Source organism: Nerophis ophidion, linkage group LG11 (genome assembly GCF_033978795.1).
Source record: "Nerophis ophidion isolate RoL-2023_Sa linkage group LG11, RoL_Noph_v1.0, whole genome shotgun sequence".
In the NCBI taxonomy this organism is placed as follows: Eukaryota; Metazoa; Chordata; class Actinopteri; order Syngnathiformes; family Syngnathidae; genus Nerophis; species Nerophis ophidion.
In genome coordinates, this window is record NC_084621.1 from 15,753,616 (window position 1) to 15,777,932 (window position 24,317).

General features: G+C 41.4%; 1 protein-coding gene across 1 annotated transcript in view; it reads left to right on the forward strand.

The window, feature by feature from the left end:
• The window catches only part of iglon5 (IgLON family member 5), a 282,032-nt gene that overhangs the window by 229,748 nt on the left and 27,967 nt on the right, over positions 1 to 24,317 (forward strand). The window contains exons 3-4 of the mRNA XM_061915153.1: positions 6,347 to 6,579; positions 22,482 to 22,601. Of these exons, the coding sequence (XP_061771137.1) occupies positions 6,347 to 6,579; positions 22,482 to 22,601 (353 nt within the window). The remainder of the gene's footprint in view (positions 1 to 6,346; positions 6,580 to 22,481; positions 22,602 to 24,317) is intronic.

Below are 24,317 nucleotides of genomic sequence, written 5' to 3' on the forward strand. Positions count from 1 at the left end.
ATATATATATATATATAATGTGTGTATATATATATATATATATACAACACAATATATATATATGTGTGTGTGTGTGTGTGTGTGTGTGTGTGTATATATATGTACAAACCCCATTTCCATATGAGTTGGGAAATTGTGTTAGATGTAAATATAAATGGAACACATCCATCCATCCATTCATTTACTACCGCTTATTCCCTTTCGGGGTCGCGGGGGGCGCTGGCGCCTATCTCAGCTACAATCGGGCAGAAGGCGGGGTACACCCTGGACAAGTCGCCACCTCATCGCAGGGCCAACACAGATAGACAGACAACATTCACACTCGCATTCACACACTAGGGCCAATTTAGTGTTGCCAATCAACCTATCTCCAGGTATGGAATACAATGATTTGCAAATCCTTTTCAACCCATATTCAGTTGAATATGCTACAAAGAAAACATAAACTTAAAATTTCATGGCTGCAACACATGCAAAAGTAGTTGGGAAAGGGCATGTTCACCACTGTGTTACATCACTTTTTCTTTTAACAACACTCAATAAACGTTTGGGAACTGAGGAAACTAATTGTTGAAGCTTTGAAAGTGGAATTCTTTCCCATTCTTGCTTTATGTAGAACTTCAGTCGTTCAATTTTATGCTTCATAATGCGCCACACATTTTCGATGGGAGACAGGTCTGGACTGCAAGCGGGCCAGGAAAGTACCCGCACTCTTTTACTACGAAGCCACACTGCTGTAACACGTGGCTTGGCATTGTCTTGCTGAAATAAGCAGGGGCGTCCATGATAACGTTGCTTGGATGACAACATATGTTGCTCCAAAACCTGTATGGACCTTTCAGCATTAATGGTGCCTTCACAGATGTGTAAGTTACCCATGCCTTGTGCACTAATACACCCCCATACCATCATATCTAACACAATTTCCCAACTCATATGAAAACGTGGTTTGTAAATGTTGGACCAAGAAGAACACATCTGCAAAATGAAAGCAGATTGGTTGAAATAGATGGCTGCTATCATTCTTTGCCGGGACACAGGTGGGACGACATGATGATGCTCAACATAACCACAGGTGATGTAATTGCAGCCATTTTGCTCCCGCCATTATGCAGATGCTGCACGCAATGTTGCTTTTAGCCCGCAGATGGATTGCAAAAGTTTGATTCGACAGAAGCGGAGGCAGAGAGGCTAATGTGAGTCATGTATTGTTCATGGAAGCCTTTTTTCTTATTTCACACTTTTTAAGAGGATCTTATTTTGCACCCCAGGGGGAGCGTGGAGTAACAACACACCATTGTGGTGGTGGTGGATTTTGGTGTAGATAACAATAATAAATAGATGAATTTTGGTGGAGAAAGCAATAATAAATAGATCAATTTTGGTGAAGAAAACAATAATAAATAGATCAATTTTGGTGAAGAAAACAATAATAAATAGATCAATTTTGGTGGAGAAAACAATAATACATAGATGCAAAAAACAATAATAAATAAATGAATTTTGGCGTAGAAAATATTATTAAAATGGTTGATTTTGGTGTAGAAAACAATAATAAATAGATTGATTTTGGTGTAGAAAACAATAATAAATAGATTAATTTTGGTGGACAAAGCAATAATAAATAGATGCATAAAACAATAATAAATAGATTAGTGTTGGTGTAGAAAACATTAATAAATAGATTGATTTTGGTGTAGAAAACAATAATAAATATATTAATTTTGATGGAGAAAGCAATAATAAATGGATGCATTTTGGTGTAAAAAACAATAATAAATGTATTAATTTCGGTGGAGAAAGCAATAATAAATAGATGCATTTTGGTGTGGAAAACAATCATAAATACATTAATTTTGTTGGAGAAAGCAATAATAAATAGGTGCATTTTGGTGTAGAAAACAATAATAGATAGATGTTTTTTGGTGTGGAAAACAATATTAAATAAATGGATTTTGATAGAGAAAACAATAATAAATAGATTCATTTTGTTGGAGAAAACAATAATAAATAGATGGATTTTGATAGAGAAAACAATAATAAATAGATTAATTTTGGTGGAGAAAGCAATAATAAATAGATGCATAGAACAATAATAAATAGATGAGTTTTGGTGTAAAAAACAATAATAAATAGATTGATTTTGGTGTAGAAAACAATAAAAAATAGATTAATTTTGGTGGAGAAAGCAATAATAAATAGATGCATTTTGGTGTAGAAAACAATAATAAATAGATTAATTTTGGTGGAGAAAGCAATAATAAATAGATGCATTTTGGTGTAGAAAACGATAGTAAATACATACATTTTGGTGGAGAAAGCAATAATAAATAGATGCATTTTGGTGTAGAAAACAAAAAAAAACTAGATTTTTTGGTGTAGAAAACAATAACAAATAAATTTATTTTTGTGTAGAAAACAATAATAAATAGATGGATTTTGGTAGACAAAACAAAAATAAATAGATTAATTTTGGTGGAGAAAGCAATAATAAATAAATTCATAAAACAATAATAAATAGATGAGTTTTGATGTAAAAAAACAATAATAAATAGATTAATTTTGGTGTAGAAAACAACAAAAAATAGATTAATTTTGGTGGCGAAAGCAATAATAAATAGATGCATTTGGTCTACAAAACCAATAACAAATAGATAATTTTTGGTGTAGAAAACAATAATAAATAGATCAATTTTGGTGTGGAAAACCATAATAAATAGATTGATTTTGGTGTAGAAAACAATAATAAATGTATACATTTTTGTGTAGAAAACAATAATAAATAGATTACATTTTGGTGTACAAAACAATAATAAATATATTAATTTTGGTGGAGAAAGCAATAATAAATAGATGCATTTTGGTGTAGAAAACAATAATAAATAGATGATTTTTGGTGTGGAAAACAATAATTAATAGATTAATTTTGATGGACAAAACAATAATAAATATGGAAATATGGATCACAAACAATCAAAAATGGATCACACAGAGGAGATGCAGGTGGGCAGAAAATAAAGTCAGGAAGGAAAAGGTGAGAGAACACATTCAGGAAGAAAGATCTAAGTAGAAGAAGGATCCATACAGGAGTCCACTGCAGCCATTTACAAACCCCGTTTCCATATGAGTTGCGAAATTGTGTTAGATGTAAATATAAACAGAATACAATGATTTGCAAATCCTTTTCAACAAATATTCCGTTGAATATGCTACAAAGACAACATATTTGATGTTCAAACTCATAAAAATGTTTTTTTGCAAATAATCATTAAATTTAAAATTTGATGCCAGCAACATGTGACAAAGAAGTTGGGAAAGGTGGCAATAAATACTGATAAAGTTGAGACATTCTCATCAAACACTTATTTTGAACATCCCACAGGTGTGCAGGTCTAATTGGGAACAGGTGGGTGCCATGATTGGGTATAAAAGCAGCTTCCATGAAATGCTAAGTAATTCACAAACAAGGATGGGGCGAGGGTCACCACTTTGTAAGCAAATTGTTGAACAGTTTTAGAACAACATTTCTCAACGAGCTATTGCAATTAATTTAGGGATTTTACCATCTACGGTACATAAAATCATCAAAAGGTTCAGAGAATCTGGAGAAATCACTGCACGTAAGCGATGATATTACGGGCCTTTGATCCCTCAGGCGGTACTGCATCAAAAAGCGACATCAGTGTGTAAAGGATATCACCACATGGGCTCAGGAACACTTCATAAAACCACTGTCATTAACTACAGTTGGTCGCTACATCTGTAAGTGCAAGTTAAAACTCTACTATGCAAAGCGAAAGCCATTTATCACCAACACCCAGGAACGCCCGAGCTCATCTAAGATGGACTGATGCAAAGTGGAAAAGTGTTCTGTGGTCTGACGAGTCCACATTTCAAATTATATTTGGAAACTGTGGACGTGGTGTCCTCCAGAACAAAGAGGAAAATAACCATCCGGATTGTTTTAGGCGCAAAGTTCAAAAGCCAGCATCTGTGATGGTATGGGGGTGTATTAGTGCCCAAGGCATGGGTAACTTACACATATGTGAAGGCACCATTAATGCTGAAAGGTCCATACAGGTTTTGGAGCAACATATGTTGCCGTCCAACCAACGTTATCATGGACGCCCCTGCTTATTTCAGCAAGACAATGCCAAGTCACTTGTTACAACAGCGTGGCTTCATAGTAAAAGAGTGCGGGTAGTAGACTGGCTTGCCTGTAGTCCAGACCTGTCTCCCATTGAGAATGTGTGGCGCATTATGAAGCCTAAAATACCACAACGGAGACCCTGGACTGTTGAACAACTTAAGCTGTACATAAAACAAGAATTGGAAATAATTCCACCTGAAAACCTTCAAAAATGTGTCTCCTCAGTTCCCAAAGGTTTATTATTTGTGAATGAGTGAGGATTTCATGGAAGCTGCTTTTATGCCCAATCATGGCACCCGCCTGTTTCCAATTAGCCTGCACACCTGTGGGATGTTCCAAATAAGTCTTTGACGAGCATTCCTCAACTTTCTCACTCTTTTTTTGCCACTTGTGCCAGCTTTTTAGAAACATGTTGCAGGCATCAAACTCCAAATGAGCTAATATTTGTAAAGAAATAACAAAAAGTGTGAAAATTAAATATCTTTTCTTTGCAGTCTATTTAATTGAATATAAGTTGAAAATGATTTGTTGTATTGTCTTTTTATTTACCTTTTACACAAGGTGACCACTTTATTGCTTTTGGAAAATGAATAATGAATATTTTCTAAAGTCCTACTGAAAGCCACTACTAGCGACCACGCAGTCTGATAGTTTATATATCAATGATGAAATATTAACATTGCAACACATGCCAATACGGCCTTTTTAGTTTACTAAATTGCAATTTTAAATTTCGCACAAAGTATCCTGTTGAAAACGTCACGGTATGATGAGGCATGCGCGTGACGTCACAGATTATAGAGGACATTTTGTTCCAGCCCCGATCAATAAGTCGTCAGCTTTAATCGCATAATTACACAGTAATATGGACATCTGTGTTGCTGAATCTTTTGCAATTTGTTCAATCAATAATGGAGACGTCAAAGAAGAAAGATGTAGGTGGGAAGCGGTGTATTGCGGCCGCCTTTAGCAACACAAACACAGCCGGTGTTTCCTTGTTTACATTCCCGAAGGTGAAGCTTTAATATGGAACAGAGCAGAGCGTTCAAGCGAACATGGTTCTCTACCACATGTCAACCGGCAAGTTTCGTTGAGAAAATTGTGGTAATAAGTCGGCTCTTACCGGAAACATGAGCGGAGCTTGCGTCGTTCCTCGTGCACCTGTCAAAGAGGCAGCTGCGGACTATCTTGCCTCCTCCGACCGGCTGCCCCCGAACATGGGATGCTTCCACTATGGATGAAGGGGGAAAAAGCTCAGCCCGGCCTGACCGGCTGCCTTCGCTTTGCCTCGTCGAGAAACGTGGCTTCCCTCACACCCTTCCGACTTTCAGGTACGACTATATAATCTCACTAAAACACTAGTAACACAATAAGCAGATAAGGGATTTTCCAGAATTATCCTAGTAAATGTGTCTAATAACATCGGAATCGCTCCCACTGCCCTGTCTTTTTTTTTTCTTTTTCTAGTCCTTCACTCTCACTTTCCTCATCCACAAATCGTTCATCCTCGCTCAAATTAATGGGGAAAATGTCGCTTTCTCGGTCCGAATCGCTCTCGCTGCTGGTGGCCATGATTGTAAACAATGTTCAGACGTGAGGAGCTCCACAACCCGTGACGTCACGCGCACATCGTCTGCTACTTCCGGTACAGGCAGGGCTTTTTTATCAGCGGCCAAAAGTCGCCAACTTTATCGTCGATGTTCTCTACTAAATCCTTTCAGCAAAAATATGAAATGATCAAGTATGACACATAGAATGGACCTGCTATCCCCGTTTAAATAAGAACATCTAATTTCAGTAGGCCTTCAAACTAAACTGTCAATAAAAAAATAATATTCATGACTTATGAGTGAAACCCTTTCAGGTGGACCCGTAACACTTGGGTGACTTCCAAGGGTTCGCCGAATCCTTTTTTGACCGCGCCGCCTCACGATGGGGCGGCATAGCTCGGTTGGTAGAGTGGCCGTGCCAGCGACTTGAGGGTTGCAGGTTCGATTCCCGCTTGTGCCATCCTAGTTACTGCTGTTGTGTCCTTGGGCAAGACGCTTCACCCACCTGCTCCCAGTGCCACCCACACTGGTTTAAATGTAACTTAGATATTGGGTGTCACTATGTAAAGTGCTTTGAGTCACTTGAGAAAAGCGCTATATAAATATAATTCATTTCACTTCACGATGAAACGCATTTCCCTTGCAGGTGTCACATCGACGAGGAGGTGACCCACAAGGCGTGGCTGAACCGCTCCAACATCCTGTTCACGGGCAAGGACAAGTGGTCGCTGGACAAGCGCGTGACGCTGGTGAACAGCAACAGCAGCGACTTCTCCATCCACATCCACAAGGTGCAAGCCAGCGACGAGGGGCCCTACACCTGCACTTTCCAGGCCAGCAACAAGCTCCGCATCGCCCACGTCTACCTCATTGTGCAAGGTCAGCATGCGGCATCTGCCCCGCCCCTTCCTTTCGCAGATGCTAGACCGGTACCGGTCCGTGAATCATTTGCTACCTGGCCGGAGAGGAACAATAAATCATACTTGCCAACCTCGAGACCTACGATTTCGGGAGGTGGGGGGTTGGGGGCGGAGGTGTGGTTTGGGGGCGTGGTCGGGGCGGAGGGCGGGTGGCGGGGTTAAGAGGAGAGTATATTTACAGCCAATTCCCCAAATCAAGTATTTTATATATATATACATGTATATATATATGTTACGTCTGTTCGGCATCGTAGTGCCGGGTTTGATTCCCTCGAGGATGCGTCGAAATAGAACACAGCAAAGGTAAGGTTTAACTATTTATTTGAATAACAAAAGGTGCTAGAAAACCAAAATACTGGAGCTAAGAAAAGGCAAACAAAAGACGCTAGCATGAAAGCTGGGATAAACAAATAGTGAACTAAACTGGCACATAGGCACACAAAGGGGAAAACAAAACATGTAGCATGAGAGCTAAGAATGAATAAAATTGCGCAGCGTGAGAGCTCGCGAGAATAACACAGGAATTGCATGAGAGCAAAAGTGCAAAGCAGACGTAGCGTTGTGTGAAAACAAACTAGAGTCCCAGGCAGAAGAATGAAAAGAGAAAGGCTTATAAAGGGAAGGCGATTAACGGAGAACAGGTGCGCAGGAACCGGGAGAAACAGCTGAAACTGATAAGTAACCATGGTGATGGACTAAACGGGAAATAAACGGATCAAATGGAGAATGAGAACAAAGATGGGAAAACAAGCAATGATATGTGAAGATCCGAGTCACGGATCGCAACAATATAAATATATATATATATATATACAGTGGGGCAAAAAAGTATTTAGTCAGCCAGCGATTGTGCAAGTTCTCCCACTTAAAATGACGCCAGAGGTCTGTAATTTTCATCATAGGTACACTTCAACTGTGAGAGACGGAATGTGAAAAAAAAATTCACATTATAGGAATTTCAAAGAATTTATTTGTAAATTATGGTGGAACATAAGAAATTGGGTCAAGCATTCAAAGAGCTCACTGATGGAAGGAGGTTTTGGCTCAAAATCTCACGATACATGGCCCCATTCATTCTTTCCTTAACACGGATCAATCGTCCTGTCCCTTTAGCAGAAAAACAGTCCAAAATCATGATATTTCCACCCCCATGCTTCACAGTAGGTGTGGTGTTCTTTGGATGCAACTCAGTATTCTTCTTCCTCCAAACACGACCAGTTGAGTTTATACCAAAATGGATACATGGATGATACAGCAGAGGAATGGGAGAATGTCATGTGGTCGGATGAAACCAAAATAGAACTTTTTAATAAAAATCAAAAAGACTGATTTCCATCAGCATTTGATTGCAAAGAAACAAGTCCAGGGCTCCCACTAATTAAGCCTTATAGTGACTTGTCTTTTTCACAAGAGGGAAGCCGGTCCCTGAAAATGATGCCTTCATTAAACCGGTCCGTGGTGCAAAAAAGGTTTGGGGTTCACCGTGCCGAATGACTTCATTGCGCTTTTTCATTGGCCGGGATTGAAGCCCGACATGGCAGAAGCAATCAGAATGCTTTATGGGGGATTCAATGAGGCTTTTTCCCGTTAAATGGCGCCTAAATGCATCATGGGCAGGCAAGGATGTTGGCACGTGAGACTGGATTGTGCGGTGGTATGAATGAGGAGTGGCTTCATTAGGGCTCCCTGGTGTAAAATGCTAAAGAAAAGGTGGCAGGTGACAAAGTGATGCTGCGTCTTTTTCCAAGAGAGCATTTCTTCACCAGCTGTCGAGTTGTTTGTCTTGATTTAGCGAGTCAAACGGAGAAGACGTGAAGCTTGACTGCAACTGCTCCGCCGCACCAGATGTCAAAGTGATTACTGATCAGCAGCAAGAACTGAGAACATGGCGGTTGCTTACAGGGCAAGGAACCATTTTTTTTAAAACCATGCCAAAATATGTAATGATACAGTCCTGGTCAAATGTTTACATACACTTGTAAAGAACATCATGCCTGTCAAAACGTGGACTATGGGGTTGGTTGTTTTCCCGAGATGCAAGTGAACTTGGACCGGAGATGGCGTGAAGGTAAAGAAATTTTTTATTTTAACACTTTAACTACAAGAAAGGCAAACAAAAGGCGCGCACAATGGCGGAGAACAAACGTGACTAATGAAAACAAAAACTAGCACAAAGGCAGAACTATGGACAAAAAAACTAAACTATAACTGTGACATAAATAAACCAAAAACTTACGTGGCATGGGCAGGAGGGAAACTATGGACAGTATGATTAACAGGCATGGCATGGCATGAAGGGAGTAGAGGTATCGAGGGTGATAGATGGTGATGTTGCCAGGACGAACAACAGAAACAGACCGGCTTAAATAGCAGTGACCGGATCAGTGAAAACAGGTGCGAGACTCAACACGTGAAACTCATGGGTTGCTATGGTGACAAAAGTGCACAAAGAGTCTGCAAAACAAAACCGAACATGACTAAAACAAAACATGATCACACAGACATGACATTGTCATGGCTATCTTGACTTTCCAATACTTTCCACAATTCTTAATTGTTTGTGATAGAGTGATTGGAGCACATACTTGCTGCAAATGGACCTGCTGCTTTAAATGGGACAATGAAAAAGGAGGATTAGCAACAAATTGTTCAGGACAAGCTAAAACCATCAGCCCGGAGGTTGGGTCTTGGGCGCAATTGGGTGTTCCAACAGGTCAATGACCCCAAACACAGGTCAAAACTGGTAAAGGTGTTACGTCTGGGTGGCATGGTGATGCCGGTGGCGCTCTCCCAAGATGCAGATCAGGCACGGACACAGCGTAGGTAAGAAGGTAAGATTTATTCAATGAATAAAACAGACTATGAACAGAAAACTGGTGCTAAGCAGAAAAGGCAAAACCAAAAGAACTAGCATGGGAGCTAGAAACAAACCAAAAGCGCTAGCATGGGAGCTATGGAAATAACAGAAAACTTGCACAAGGCACAAAAGGCAAACCAAAACTACTAGTGTAGGAGCTAGAGGAACCAAGGCATGGGATTACTGAGTCGAGGTTCAAGAACGTCACAGTTGTGCGAACACAAATTACGTGTAACACAAACTACAACGGAAAAGGCAGGCTTAAATACTGGGCAGTAATCAAAAACACAGGTGCACGTCAACCAAGAGTAGCAGGTGGAACAAATAAGAAACCATGGAGACAAGATAAATAAGGAAGTGAACAAACAAACTCAGAACCGGAAGAGTCCAAAACAATCAGAAAACACAAAAGGACTCAAAAACCAAAATAAGAATGTGATCATTGAAGCAGATCACAACAAAAGGAATGGCTAAATCAGGCGAGAATGAAGGTTTTAGAATGGCTTTCTCAATGTCCTGATTTAAAGGTGAGGACAATGCTGAAGAAACAAGTCCATATCAGGAAACCAACAAATTTAGCTGAACTGCACCATTTTTGTTGAGATGAGTTGTCAAAAATTTGGAGCTAATCCTCCTTTTTTCATTGTCCCATTTACTCTCTGTAAAGCAGCAGTTCCATTGGCAGCAAAACAGGCCCAGAGCATAATACTACCACCACCATGCTTGACTGTAGGGATGGTGTTCCTGGGATTAAAGGCCTCACCTAGTCTCCTCCAAACATATTGCTGGGTATTGTGGCCAAAACGCTACATTTTTGTTTCATCTGACCATAGAACTTTCCATCAGAAGGTCTTATCTTTGTCCATGTGATGTCAAATGAAACAAAAATTGAGCTGTTTGGCCAGAATACCCAGAAATATGTTTGGCCTTTAATCCCAGGAGCACCATGCCTACCGTCAAGCATAATGGTGGTAGTATTATGCTCTGGGCCTGTTTTGCAGCCAATGGAACTGGTGCTTTAAATGGGACAATGAAAAAGGAGGATAACTCTAATTGTTCAGGACAAGCTAAAATCATCAGCCTGGAGGTTGGGTCTTGGGCACAGTTGGGTGTTCCAACAGGACAATGACCCCAAGTACACCTCAAAAGTCGTAAAGTAAAGGCTAAATCGGGCGAGAACGAAGGTTTTAGAATGGCCTTCACAAAAAGTCCTGACTTAAAGGTGTAGACCAGGGGTAGGGAACCTATGGCTCGAGAGCCAGATATGGCTCTTTTGATGACTGCATCTGGCTCTCGGATAAATCTGAGCTGACATTGCTTAACACGATAAGTAATGAATAATTCCACTTGTAATCACAGTGTTAAAAATAACGTTCAAAATATCAAACATTCATTTTTAATCCATCCATTCATTTTCTACTGCACCTGTTGAAGAAGTTGCATAAAGGTAAGAAGTTATTTATTTATTATTGGTTAATGTGGGGCTTGCTATCCTGGGGGTTCTTCAGACCACCAAGCACCGACATGAGAGCCTGTTTCAGGGTTTAAATATTGTTTTATTTTTAAATAAGACTCTCAGTTGCTCTCCAGCAATTTTCTCTTTCTCTTTCCTTCTCGCTCGCGCTCTGGCTCCAGCCCCAACCCCGTCTCTCTTCCTGGCTGCTGCTTATAACAGAGCGACAGGTGATTGGATAAAAAGGCCCAGGTGGGCAATCTATGGTCCTGGCACACCCCGCTTCGCTGCAGGCCCGCATGCCACGCCCCCTCCACAGTTAGCTTCAGAATAACGATGTTATTACAAAAAATAGGAGACCTGTTATACTCTACAAATGTTGGTCTTACTTAAAAATGCACGCTTTTAGTTGTGTTCAGTGTTGAAAAAAATATTATATGGCTCTTATGGAAATACATTTTAAAAATATTTGGATTCTTACCTCTCTCAGCCAAAAAGGTTCCCGACCCCTGGTGTAGACAATGCTGAAGAAACAAGTCCATGTCAGAAAAGCAACACATTTAGCTAAACTGCACCAATTTTGTGGTCAAAAATTGAACCAGAAGCTTGTGGATGGCTACCAAAAGCGCCTTATTGCAGTGAAACTTGCCAACGGACATGTAAGCAAATGTTAACATTGCTGTATGTATACTTTTGACCCAGCACATTTTCAGTAGAGCCATAATAAATTCATAAAAGAAACAAACTTCATGAATGTTTTTTGTGACCATCAAGTATGTGCTCCAATCACTACATCACAAAAAAAAGAGTTGTAGAGTTTAGAGTTAGTTGTTGACGAACCCCAAGATGCAGAGAAGGAGGCAGGCATGGAGTAAGAAAACATGATTTAATCAAAATATTAGAACTAGAACAGACAAAAGGGTACTAACACAAAGCGCGCACGTGGGCGGATAACAAACAAAGAAAACTAACACGGGAACTAGAAAATAAACGGAGCTTAGCATGGATGCTAGCAAGAACAAAAACGCGTAGCGTGGAAGCTAGCAGGTCTCGAGCAGGAAACAGAAGTCGTACATGAAATATGAAAACAAACTTGGAAGCAGGGAACAAAAGGCGGTAAGCTAAAAACTGCAATCAAATAAAGCTTACCGCAATGCTGCATTGACAAAACACGACAGGTAGCAACGACAAGAGCGACATCGACATAACAAGAGCGGCAATAATCCAGCACTGAGTGGAGGAACACATCAGGTTAAATAGGGTCGGGCTGATTGACACCAGGTGTGGCCAGGGTATACTTTTCCTGGTGTAGTATCGCGGTACTAATGAATCAAAAACAGTACCATACTCAGTTTGAAAAATACCAGTTAGCCATATATTTTTTTACAGGCAAGACACCGCGTCGTCACGTCATGACATCACTGGTTAGACGAAAAGATGAGCATGTTCGGCAGCGCACAATCACAGACTACTCATTTGGTGAAACGTCTTCTCAGACAAACCAAACAGTCCAGTTGCGATCTCTAACCCATAAAGTTTAATACAATTATTTGACCTCACATACCCTTTTGAAATGAAAACAATTATATTAAAAAAAAAACATGTATTTCAAAGAGATTTACTGTTGGCTAGCTAACAACAAAATATATTTAAAGGACAAAAAAACACAACCCGACTAGTTGTAAATGGTCAGCGTGCTAACATTAGCATGCTAGCTTTTAACCAGATAAGAGGAAATACCAAAAAGTGGCAAAACTGTTCTATATTGTTCCTACGCCATGTCTGGTATACATTTTCATATTATATGAGTAAAATAGATTGAATGTTAAAATACTAATAGTTAGCATGCTAACACTTAGCAAGAGAGCATTTCCTGAATGTACTAAACATTTAGACCTTGGAAAGGTTAAAAATATGTTGGGAAATAAGTAAAGTAAGAAGAAGTAATGTCGCCTCATTCTGTTGTTTCCTGAAAATAAATCTACTACTGTAAGGGTGCGTACCTGATCCATTGGGGCAAGTGAGCCTAGACAATGGGCCCATTTTGGGTTTTTTCTCCTTAAGAGTGTCGCCATGGTAACACTACATGTTCCAAAAATAAAGTAGGGCTTAATGCACAATCTGTCATGATTCGCTACTTGAATCATGTCATGTTCTGGTTTGGTTCTGTTTCTATATCGTAACTTGTTAGTATTTTGTCTTCCTTAGTTCCTGGTGGCACTTCCTGTTTTGTTCTGTTTTCGTAGTTACGTATTTGTGTCACCCGCCTTTTGTTTTTTTACGCACACCTGCCTTGTGATTACGTTCCCGTATTTAAGGCTGCCTTTTTCGTTACTCGCTCTCGCAGTCTAGTTTGCTATTCGATACAACAGGTGACGTCGCTATCCCCGCTTGTGGTAAAGACGTTTTGTTTTTGTTAGCTTCCACGCTATTCCTCTGTTTGCTTGTCCCTAGCTCACATGCTAGCGCTTTTTGTTCCCTCTAGCTCCCATGCCAGTTCTGTTTGTTTCGTCTTAGTGCCTTGTGCAAGTGTTTTTGTTCCTAGTCTATTTTGTCAGTGATGATAAATCTTAATTTCTTGCCTTCACGCTGTGTCCAATCCGACTGCATCAATCGAGAGAACAAAACCACACCACGATGCCAGCAAAGCGTCACACAATCGAGACCTTTCCAACAATATAAGATATGTTGGGATTCATTGGCCGGTTGGTCCCTGATTAAATGCGGCAGAATCAATCAATCAATCAATCAATCAATGTTTACTTATATAGCCCTAAATCACTAGTGTCTCAAAGGGCTGCACAAACTAGTGTCTCAAAGGGCTGCACAAACCACTACGACATCCTCGGTAGGCCCACATAAGGGCAAGGAAAACTCACACCCAGTGGGACATCGGTGACAATAATGACCCAGTGGGACGTCGGTGACAATGATGACTATGAGAACCTTGGAGAGGAGGAAAGCAATGGATGTCGAGCGGGTCTAACATGATACAGTGAAAGTTCAATCCATAATGGATCCAACACAGTCGCGAGAGTCCAGTCCAAAGCGGATCCAACACAGCAGCGAGAGTCCCGTTCACAGCGGAGCCAGCAGGAAACCATCCCAAGCGGAGGCGGATCAGCAGCGCAGAGATGTCCCCAGCAGATACACAGAATAAGATCATGATGAGTAGAGGATAAGTCCAATCAATATTAAAATGGTCTGCTTGCCAAGCTTAGATTTGGGCGGGGGAAAGGTTTTCTTTACTTTCTTTCAAGCTGCTGCACCTCCCCTTAAGTCTTCAGACCGAGACTTTTAGGAATGTTCTGTTCAACGTGAACTACCCAAGTAAAACCGTCTGTCCACGAGCTAGTCTTTGGAAATCCAAGGGCTTCTTGGACCGACAACATATTTCATCCAAGGGCGTAGAATTGGGTAGGGACGCTAGGGACACGTCCCTACCCAATATCCAGCCGCTACTGTGTAGTCACTATCAATACAAGCGCTGCCCGTAATTTTTAGTCAATGATTATGGCACAGAAAGGGTTAAATGTCGGTCTCTGCTAGAAGTCCCGCCTCTAACCTAAATATCGCTCCCTGATTGGTTGCCAGTTTCATGCTATCTTACGTGTGATTGGCTGTCCCCGCTGTCACTCATGCCTGTAAAAGCTAGCCTACATGCTAGTTGCTAGCGACCGGGCGCGCGCGTCTGCTGTAGGTTTTGAAGGATGAAAAGAAAACTGGATATAAGAGACTTCTTTAGGAGTCAAACTGTAAGTTACTTCAAGGGTGTATGGAGGCTCAACAATATTGAATAATTCAACAAAATATCACTCCAGTCACGCCCCTTAGAGTGCTATAATGAGCATATACCATGGACTGGAGTGATATATTGCTTTTATAAAACTGTTACCAATAAAGGCAATATGAAATAGGAATACTCAATCAATTTAATGTAGTTTTATTCAACCAGAAATACATATTATCCAATAAAATAGCCTCACTGTGGAAAAAATAGTCCAACCTATCCAGACGTTAGCTCCAAATTAGCACTGCATCTCGTCTTTTCCTCCGCTTTTTGTCAGGTGAAAGTCAATGCTCGGTCCCCTCTACCATTGTTAACCCTCCCCGGAGGTGAACTTTAACCTTGAACATGTGAATTCAACTACTTTAGTCCGTTTTTTAACATCGTAAAAACATCAGCTGTCTTTTACTACGGACTGCAACAGTCCGTTGTCATGGATACATGACAACAACTTCCATTCATACCAGTCATGCGCGCCTGAGGCGGAGTGATAGCCTACGCTGTGATAAGGCTTTAGAATATTTAAACCACGGTTAACAGCCAATCAGATTTCACCTTTCCGTTTTATTTTTTAAATAATTTTTTAGTTTCATGTATTTGTGTAGAAGTGAGCAACGGTTTGAAAATACAAATTAACAAAACTTTGTGGTGTAAATACAATAAAATCTCACTAGACTATCATTTTTAAAGAGACTTAAAACATGGCTTAGAACCACCATGACACAAGTAAGACTGAACAATCTTGCTGTGTGTCATGTCCATCAGGGAAAACTGGACAATACTGACCTGAGAGAAATCTGCCAGCAGTTCATTTCTGTTACAGACCGGCGGTTTTTTCTCTTAAGTCTTCAGACCGAGACTTTTAGGAATGTTCTGTTCAAAGTGAACTACCCAAGTAAAACTGTCTGTGCACGAGCCAGTCTTTGGAAATCAAAGGGCTTCTTGGACTGACCACATATTTTATCACCGCCTTGGGTATCAAAGTGTCAACTAAAAATATGTTGAGAAATAAGTACAGTAAGAATAGAAAATGTTGCCTCATTTTGTTGTTTCATGAAAAAAATCTACTACTGTAAGGGTGCGTACCTGATCATTCAGACCAAATGTGCCCAAACAATGGGCGCATTTTGGGTTTTTTCTCCTTAAGAGTGTCGCCATGGTAACACTACATGTTCCAAAAATAAAGTAGGGCTTAATGCACAATCTGTCATGATCCGCTACTTGAATCATGTCATGCTCTGGTTTGGTTCTGTTTCTATATCGTAACTTGTTAGTATTTTGTCTTCCTTAGTTCCTGGTGGCACTTCCTGTTTTGTTCTGTTTTCATAGTTACGTATTTGTGTCACCCGCCTTTTGTTTTTTACGCACACCTGCCTTGTGATTGCCTTCCCGTATTTAAGCCTGCCTTTTTCGTTACTCGCTCTCGCAGTCTAGTTTGCTATTCGATGCAACAGGTGGCGTCGCTATCCCCGCTTGTGGTAAAGACGTTTTGTATTCGTTAGCTTCCACGCTATTCCTCTGTTTGCTTGTCCCTAGCTCACATGCTAGCACTTTTTGTTCCTGTTTGTTTTGTCTTAGTGCCTTATGCAAGTGTTTTTGTTCCTAATGTATTTTGTTAGTGATGATAAATCTTAATTTCTTGTCTTCACGCTGAGTCCAATCCGACTGCATCAATCGAGAGAACAAAACCACACCACGATGCCAGCAAAGCGTCACACAATCGAGACCTTTCTAACAATATAAGTTATGTTGGGGTTCGTTGGCCCGTTGGCCCCTGATTAAATGCGGCAGAATAAGATAATGAAGAGTAAAGGATAAGTCCAATCAATATTAAAATGGGCTGCTTGCCATGCTTAGATTTGGGGGGCGGAAAGTTTTTCTTTACTTTCTTTCAAGCTGCTGCACCTCCTCTTAAGTCTTCAGACCGAGACTTTTAGGAATGTTCTGTTCAACGTGAACTACCCAAGTAAGACTGTCTGTGCACGAGCCAGTCTTTGGAAATCCAAGGGCTTCTTGGACCGACAACATATTGGGTATCAAAGTGTCAACAAAAGCGGTAAAAAATTACATGGGAAATAAAAAGAATCGGGACTTGATGAGTCAGTGGACATAAACAGGAGCTAATCAAGTACTAAAAGCCAGCCAGATGTGCTGTAAGGTTCTACCAGCAGTTAGCAACCTGAGAAGTTAGAACAGGATGTTAGTTTTTGGGGGTGGAAACAACAGTCTTGCAGCTGACAGGTGGCATCGAGCTGCTGACTGACGCACTTTTCTAATTGCAGCCAAGCAAAACAATCTGGCCCGCAGGGTCCAAAGCTTGGCACAGACCCTCTCCCATGTACGCAAACCCCAACTGCTTCCATTGTAGTCTCAGTCTGGTGCGTCCTCAAGTCTTTGCATGCAGCGTCTGCTAAATAAGAAAAAGCCGGAGAGGAATGGGATCCTGGGTACATGCAAGTCGGCGCTCTCCGGCAGCCGAGCTCATTAAAAACAACGATAATGGGCAATTTAAATTCAAGGGCCATCTCGTTATCAGTTTAACTACAAGCCCACGCACTCGGTGACGGTGGCGCTGAACAATGTTTGTCGGCGGATCAAGAGTATTGCCAAATGATCTCTTTAGCTTTGATTGAAAATGGACAGGGGGGAAAAAAACACCTACTGCTTTTTTGCAGCTGTCTACAATTGTAGTGAGCTTCTTGCTGCGGGGCGCCTCCTACTGGTCTGTGTTGCTAAAACATTTCAGTGTCTTCAAAACCAAATTACTTATGGCTTTTATTTGTTTGGAAGTGTCAACAATTCAATTCGTCTGAAGAGGAGTAGGAAGAAGCCCAGCTTAAGCGTCCTGATGTTAAAAGTTATCTATAATTGACATTTATGTGTTCCTCGTTTTAAGCGGCTCGTTGGTACCAGGCTTGAGCGTGGTTAAAAAAAAACTTTCATGAAGTAAGAATATTATTATTTAATTTACCGTATTTTTCAGACCATAAGGCGCATTAAGGGAATCATGTTATGATTATTTTCTAAATGTAAAATACTTCCTTGTGGTCTACATAACATAACTTTTATGTTAGATCCACTACGGACTAGACTCTCACTATTATGTTAGATCCTCTATGGACTGGACTCTCATTATCATATTAGATCCACTATGGACTGGACTCTCACAATTATGTTAGATCCACTATGGACTGGACTCTCACACTATTATGTTGGATTCACTATGGACTTGGCTCTCACTATTATGTTAGATCCACTATGGACTGGACTCTCACACTATTATGTTAGATCCACTATGGACTGGACTCTCACTATTATGTGAGATCCACTATGGACTGGACTCTCACTATTATGTTAGATCCACTATGGACTGGACTCTCACTATTATGTTAGATCCACTATGGACTGGACTCTCACTATTATGTTAGATCCACTATAGACTGGACTCTCACTATTATGTTAGATCCACTATAGACTGGACTCTCACTATTATGTGAGATCCACTATGGACTGGACTCTCACTATTATGTTGGATCCTCTATGGACTGGACTCTCATTATCATATTAGATCCACTATGGACTGGACTCTCGTTATTATATTAGATCCACTATGGACTGGACTCTCACAATTATGTTAGATCCACTATAGACTGGGCTCTCACACGGTTATGTTAGATCCACTATGGACTGGACTCCCACTATTATGTGAGATCCACTATGGACTGGACTCTCACTATTATGTTAGATCCACTATGGACTGGACTCTCACTATTATGTTAGATCCACTATAGACTGGACTTTCACTATTATGCTAGATCCACTATGGACTGGACTCTCACAATTATGTTAGATCCACTATAGAGTAACTCTCACACTATTATGTTGGATCCACGATGGACTGGACTCTCACTATTATGTTAGATCCACTATAGACTGGCCTCTCACTATTATGTTAGATCCACTATGGACTGGACTCTCACACTATAATGTTAGATCCACTATGGACTGGGCTCTCACACTATTATGTTAGATCCACTATGGACTGGACTCTCACACTATTAAGTTAGATTCACTATGGACTGTACTCTCACTATTATGTTTGATCCACTATGGACTGGACTCTCACACTATTATGTTAGATCCACTATGGACTGGACTCTCACACTATTATGTTAGATCCACTATGGACTGGACTCTCACACTATTATGTTAGATCCACGATGGACTGGACTCTCACTATTATGTTAGATCCACTATAGACTGGCCTCTCACTATTATGTTAGATCCACTATGGACTGGACTCTCACACTATAATGTTAGATCCACTATGGACTGGGCTCTCACACTATTATGTTAGATCCACTATGGACTGGACTCTCACACTATTAAGTTAGATTCACTATGGACTGTACTCTCACTATTATGTTAGATCCACTATGGACTGGGCTCTCACTATTATGTTTGATCCACTATGGACTGGACTCTCACACTATTATGTTAGATCCACTATGGACTGGACTCTCACACTATTATGTTAGATCCACTATGGACTGGACTCTCACACTATTATGTTAGATCCACAATGGACTGGACTCTCACACTATTATGTTAGATCCACTATGGACTGGACTCTCACACTATTATGTTAGATCCACTATGGACTGGACTTTCACACTATTATGTTAGATCCACTATGGACTGGACTCTCACACTATTATGTTGGATCCACTATGAACTGGACTCTCACACTATTACGTTAGATCCACCAAGGAGTGGACTCTCACACTATTAAGTTAGATTCACTATGGACTGGACTCTCACCCTATTATGTGAGATCCACCATGGACTGGACACTCACTATTATGTTAGATCCACCAAGGACTGGACTCTCACACTATGATGTTAGATCCACTATGGACTGGACTCTCACTGTTATGTTAAATCCACTATGAACTGGACTCTCACACTATTATGTTCGATCCACTATGGACTGGACTCTCACACTATTATGTTAGATGCACAATGGACTGGACTCTCTCACTATTATGTTAGATCCACTATGGACTGGACTCTCACACTATTATGTTAGATCCACTATGGACTGGACTCTCACACTATTGTTTTAGATCCACTATGGACTGGACTCTCACTATTATGTTAGATCCACTATGGACTGGACTCTCACACTATTATGTTAGATCCACTATGGACTGGACTCTCTCACTATTATGGTAGATCCACTATGGACTGGACTCTCACACTATTGTGTTAGATCCACTATGGACTGGACTTTCACACTATTATGTTAGATCCACTATGGACTGGACTCTCACACTAGTATGTTAGATCCACAATGGACTGGACTCTCACACTATTATGTTAGATCCACTATGGACTGGACTCTCACTACTATGTTAGATCCACTATGAACTGGACTGTCACACTATTATGTTAGATCCACTATGGACTGGACTCTCACACTATTATGTTAGATCCACTATGGACTGGACTCTCTCACTATTATGGTAGATCCACTATGGACTGGACTCTCACACTATTGTGTTAGATCCACTATGGACTGGACTTTCACACTATTATGTTAGATCCACTATGGACTGGACTCTCACACTATTATGTTAGATCCACAATGGACTGGACTCTCACACTATTATGTTAGATCCACTATGGACTGGACTCTCACTACTATGTTAGATCCACTATGGACTGGACTCTCTCACTATTATGGTAGGTCCACTATGGACTGGACTCTCACACTATTGTGTTAGATCCACTATGGACTGGACTTTCACACTATTATGTTAGATCCACTATGGACTGGACTCTCACACTATTATGTTGAATCCACAATGGACTGGACTCTCACACTATTATGTTAGATCCACTATGGACTGGACTCTCACACTATTATTTTAGATCCACTATGGACTGGACTCTCACTATTATGTTAGATCCTCTATAGACTGGACTCTCATTATTATGTTAGATCCACTATGGACTGGACTGTCACACTATTAGGTTAGATCCACTATGGACTGGACTCTCACTATTATGTTAGATCCACTATGGACTGGACTCTCACTATTATGTTAGATCCTCTATAGACTGGACTCTCATTATTATGTTAGATCCACTATGGACTGGACTGTCACACTATTATGTTAGATCCACTATGGACTGGACTCTCACTATTATGTTAGATCCACTATGGACTTGACTCTCACAATTATGTTAGATCCACTATAGACTAACTCTCACACTATTATGTTAGATCCACTATGGACTGGACTCTCACACTATTATCTTAGATCCACTATGGACTGAACTTTCACACTATTATGTTAGATCCACTATGGACTGGACTCTTACACTATTATGTTAGATCCACAATGGACTGGACTCTCACAGTTTTATGTTAGATCCACTATGGACTGGACTCTCACACTATTATATTAGATCCACTATGGACTGGACTCTCACACTATTATATTAGATCCACTATGGACTGGACTCTCACACTATTATGTTAGATCCACTATGGACTGGACTCTCACACTATTATGTTAGATCCACTATGGACTGGACTCTCACACTATTATGTTAGATCCACTATGGACTGGACTCTCACACTATTATGTTAGATCCACTATGGACTGAACTTTCACACTATTATGTTAGATCCACCATGGACTGGACTCTTACACTATTATGTTAGATCCACAATGGACTGGACTCTCACACTATTATGTTAGATCCACTATGGACTGGACTCTCACACTATTATATTAGATCCACTATGGACTGGACTCTCACACTATTATGTTAGATCCACTATGGACTGGACTCTCACACTATTATGTTAGATCCACTATGGACTGGACTCTCACTATTATGTTAGATCCTCTATAGACTGGACTCTCATTATTATGTTAGATCCACTATGGACTGGACTGTCACACTATTATGTTAGATCCACTATGGACTGGACTCTCACTATTATGTTAGATCCACTACGGACTTGACTGTCACAATTATGTTAGATCCACTATAGACTAACTCTCACACTATTATGTTAGATCCACTATGGACTGGACTCTCACACTATTATCTTAGATCCACTATGGACTGAACTTTCACACTATTATGTTAGATCCACTATGGACTGGACTCTTACACTATTATGTTAGATCCACAATGGACTGGACTCTCACACTTTTATGTTAGATCCACTATGGACTGGACTCTCACACTATTATATTAGATCCACTATGGACTGGACTCTCACACTATTATGTTAGATCCACTATGGACTGGACTCACACTATTATGTTAGATCCACTATGGACTGGACTCTCACACTATTATGTTAGATCCACTATGGACTGGACTCTCACACTATTAACTCGAGCCACTCGACGTCCATTGCACCGGTCGCCCAGGGGGGTCCCAACATCTGTGGTCCCTTCCAAGGTTTCTCATTGTCATCAAATCGGGTTAAGTTGTTCCTTTCCCTGATGTGGGATCTGATCCCGGGATTTCATTGGGGTTTGTGCAGCCCTTTGAGACACTTGGGATTTAGGGCTTTATAAGTCAACTTTGATTAATTGATTGATTGAGTATGTAAGCATGAAGGCCCAATTTTGCCTGAGAGGGAGTGAGAAAAAGATAAGAGTTCTTCAGCTGAAACACAAACAAGCAACACATTGGACTTTCTAACTGAGACCTTGTTGTGATGTTCTTTGTCAGTGCCGGCCAGGATCATCAACATCTCCACGGACGTGTCGGTAAACGAGGGCGAGAACGTCAACCTCTTCTGCCTGGCAGTGGGTCGGCCCGAGCCCACCGTCACCTGGAAAGACCAGAAATGTACGTACCTTTTTCACCTTTTTCTCCCCCACCCATTCTCTCCTTGTTCGCCGACAACTCTTCATCAGCATCCCTTCTCTCCTTGTTCACCGTTGACTCTTCATCAGCATCCATTCTCTCCTTGTTCGCCGTTGACTCTTCATCAGCATCCCTTCTCTCCTTGTTCGCCGTTGACTTTGCATCAGCATCCCTTCATTCTTTGTTCGCCGCCAGCTCTGCATCAGCATCCCTTCATTCTTTGTTCGCCGCCAGCTCTTCATCAGCATCCCTTATCTTCTTGTTCGCCATCGACTCTTCATCAGCACCCCATCTCTCCTTGTTCGCCATCGACTCTGCATCAGCATCCCTTCACTCTTTGTTCGCCGCCAGCTCTGCATCAGCATCCCTTCATTCTTTGTTCGCTGCCAGCTCTTCGTTAGCATCCCTTTTCTTCTTGTTCGCCGTTGACTCTTCATCGGCATCCCTTCTCTCCATGTTCGCCGTCGACTCTGCATCAGCATCCCTTCATTCTTTGTTCGCCTCCAGCTCTTTGTCAGCATCCCTTATCTTCTTGTTCGCCGTCGACTCTTCATCAGCACACCATCTCTCCTTGTTTGCCGTCGACTCTTCATCAGCATCCCTTCCCTCCCTGTTCACCGTCGACTCTTCCTCGGCATCCCTCCTCTCCTTGTTCGCCATCGACTCTTCATCGGCATCTCCTCTATCCTTGTTCGGCGTTGACTCTTCATCGGCATCCCTTCTATACTTGTTCGCCATCGACCGTTGATCAGCATCTCTTCTCTTCTTGTTCGCCGTTGACTCTTCATCAGCATCCCTTCTCTCCTTGTTTGCCGTCAACTCTTCATCAGTATCCCTTCTCTCCTTGTTCACCGTCGACTCTGCATCGGCATCCCTTCTCTCCTTGTTCGCCGTCGACTCTACATCAGCATCCCTTCACTCTTTGTTCACCGTCAGCTCTTCATTAGCATCCCTTATCTCCTTGTTCGCCGTCGACTCTTCGTCAGCATCCCATCACTCCTTGTTCACCGTCGACTCTTCATCAGCATCCGTTTTCTCCTTGTTCGCCGTCGACTCTTCATCGGCATCCCTCCTCTCCTTGTTCGCCGTTCATCGGCATCCCTTCTCTCCTTGTTTGCCGTCAACCCTTCATCAGTATCCCCTCTCTCCTTGTTCACCGTCAACTCTTCGTCAGATACCCTTCTCTCCTTGTTCGCCATCGACTTCGCCAGCATCCCTTCTCTCCTTGTTCGCCGTTGACTCTTCATCAGCATCCTTTCTCTCCTTGTTCACCGTCGACTCTTCATCAGCGTCCCTTCTCTCCTTGTTCGCGGTCGACCCTTCATCAACATCCCTTCTCTCCTTGTTCGCCGTCGACTCTTCATCAGCATCCTTTCTCTCCTTGTTCACCATCGACTCTTCATCAGCGTCCCTTCTCTCCTTGTTCACGGTCGACCCTTCATCAACATCCCTTCTCTCCTTGTTCACCGTCGACTCTTCATCAGCATCCTTTCTCTCCTTGTTCACCGTCGACTCTTCATCAGCCTCCCTTCTCTCCTTGTTCGCGGTCGACCCTTCATCAACATCCTTTCTCTCCTTGTTCACCATCGACTCTTCATCAGCGTCCCTTCTCTCCTTGTTCACGGTCGACCCTTCATCAACATCCCTTCTCTCCTTGTTCACCGTCGACTCTTCATCAGCATCCTTTCTCTCCTTGTT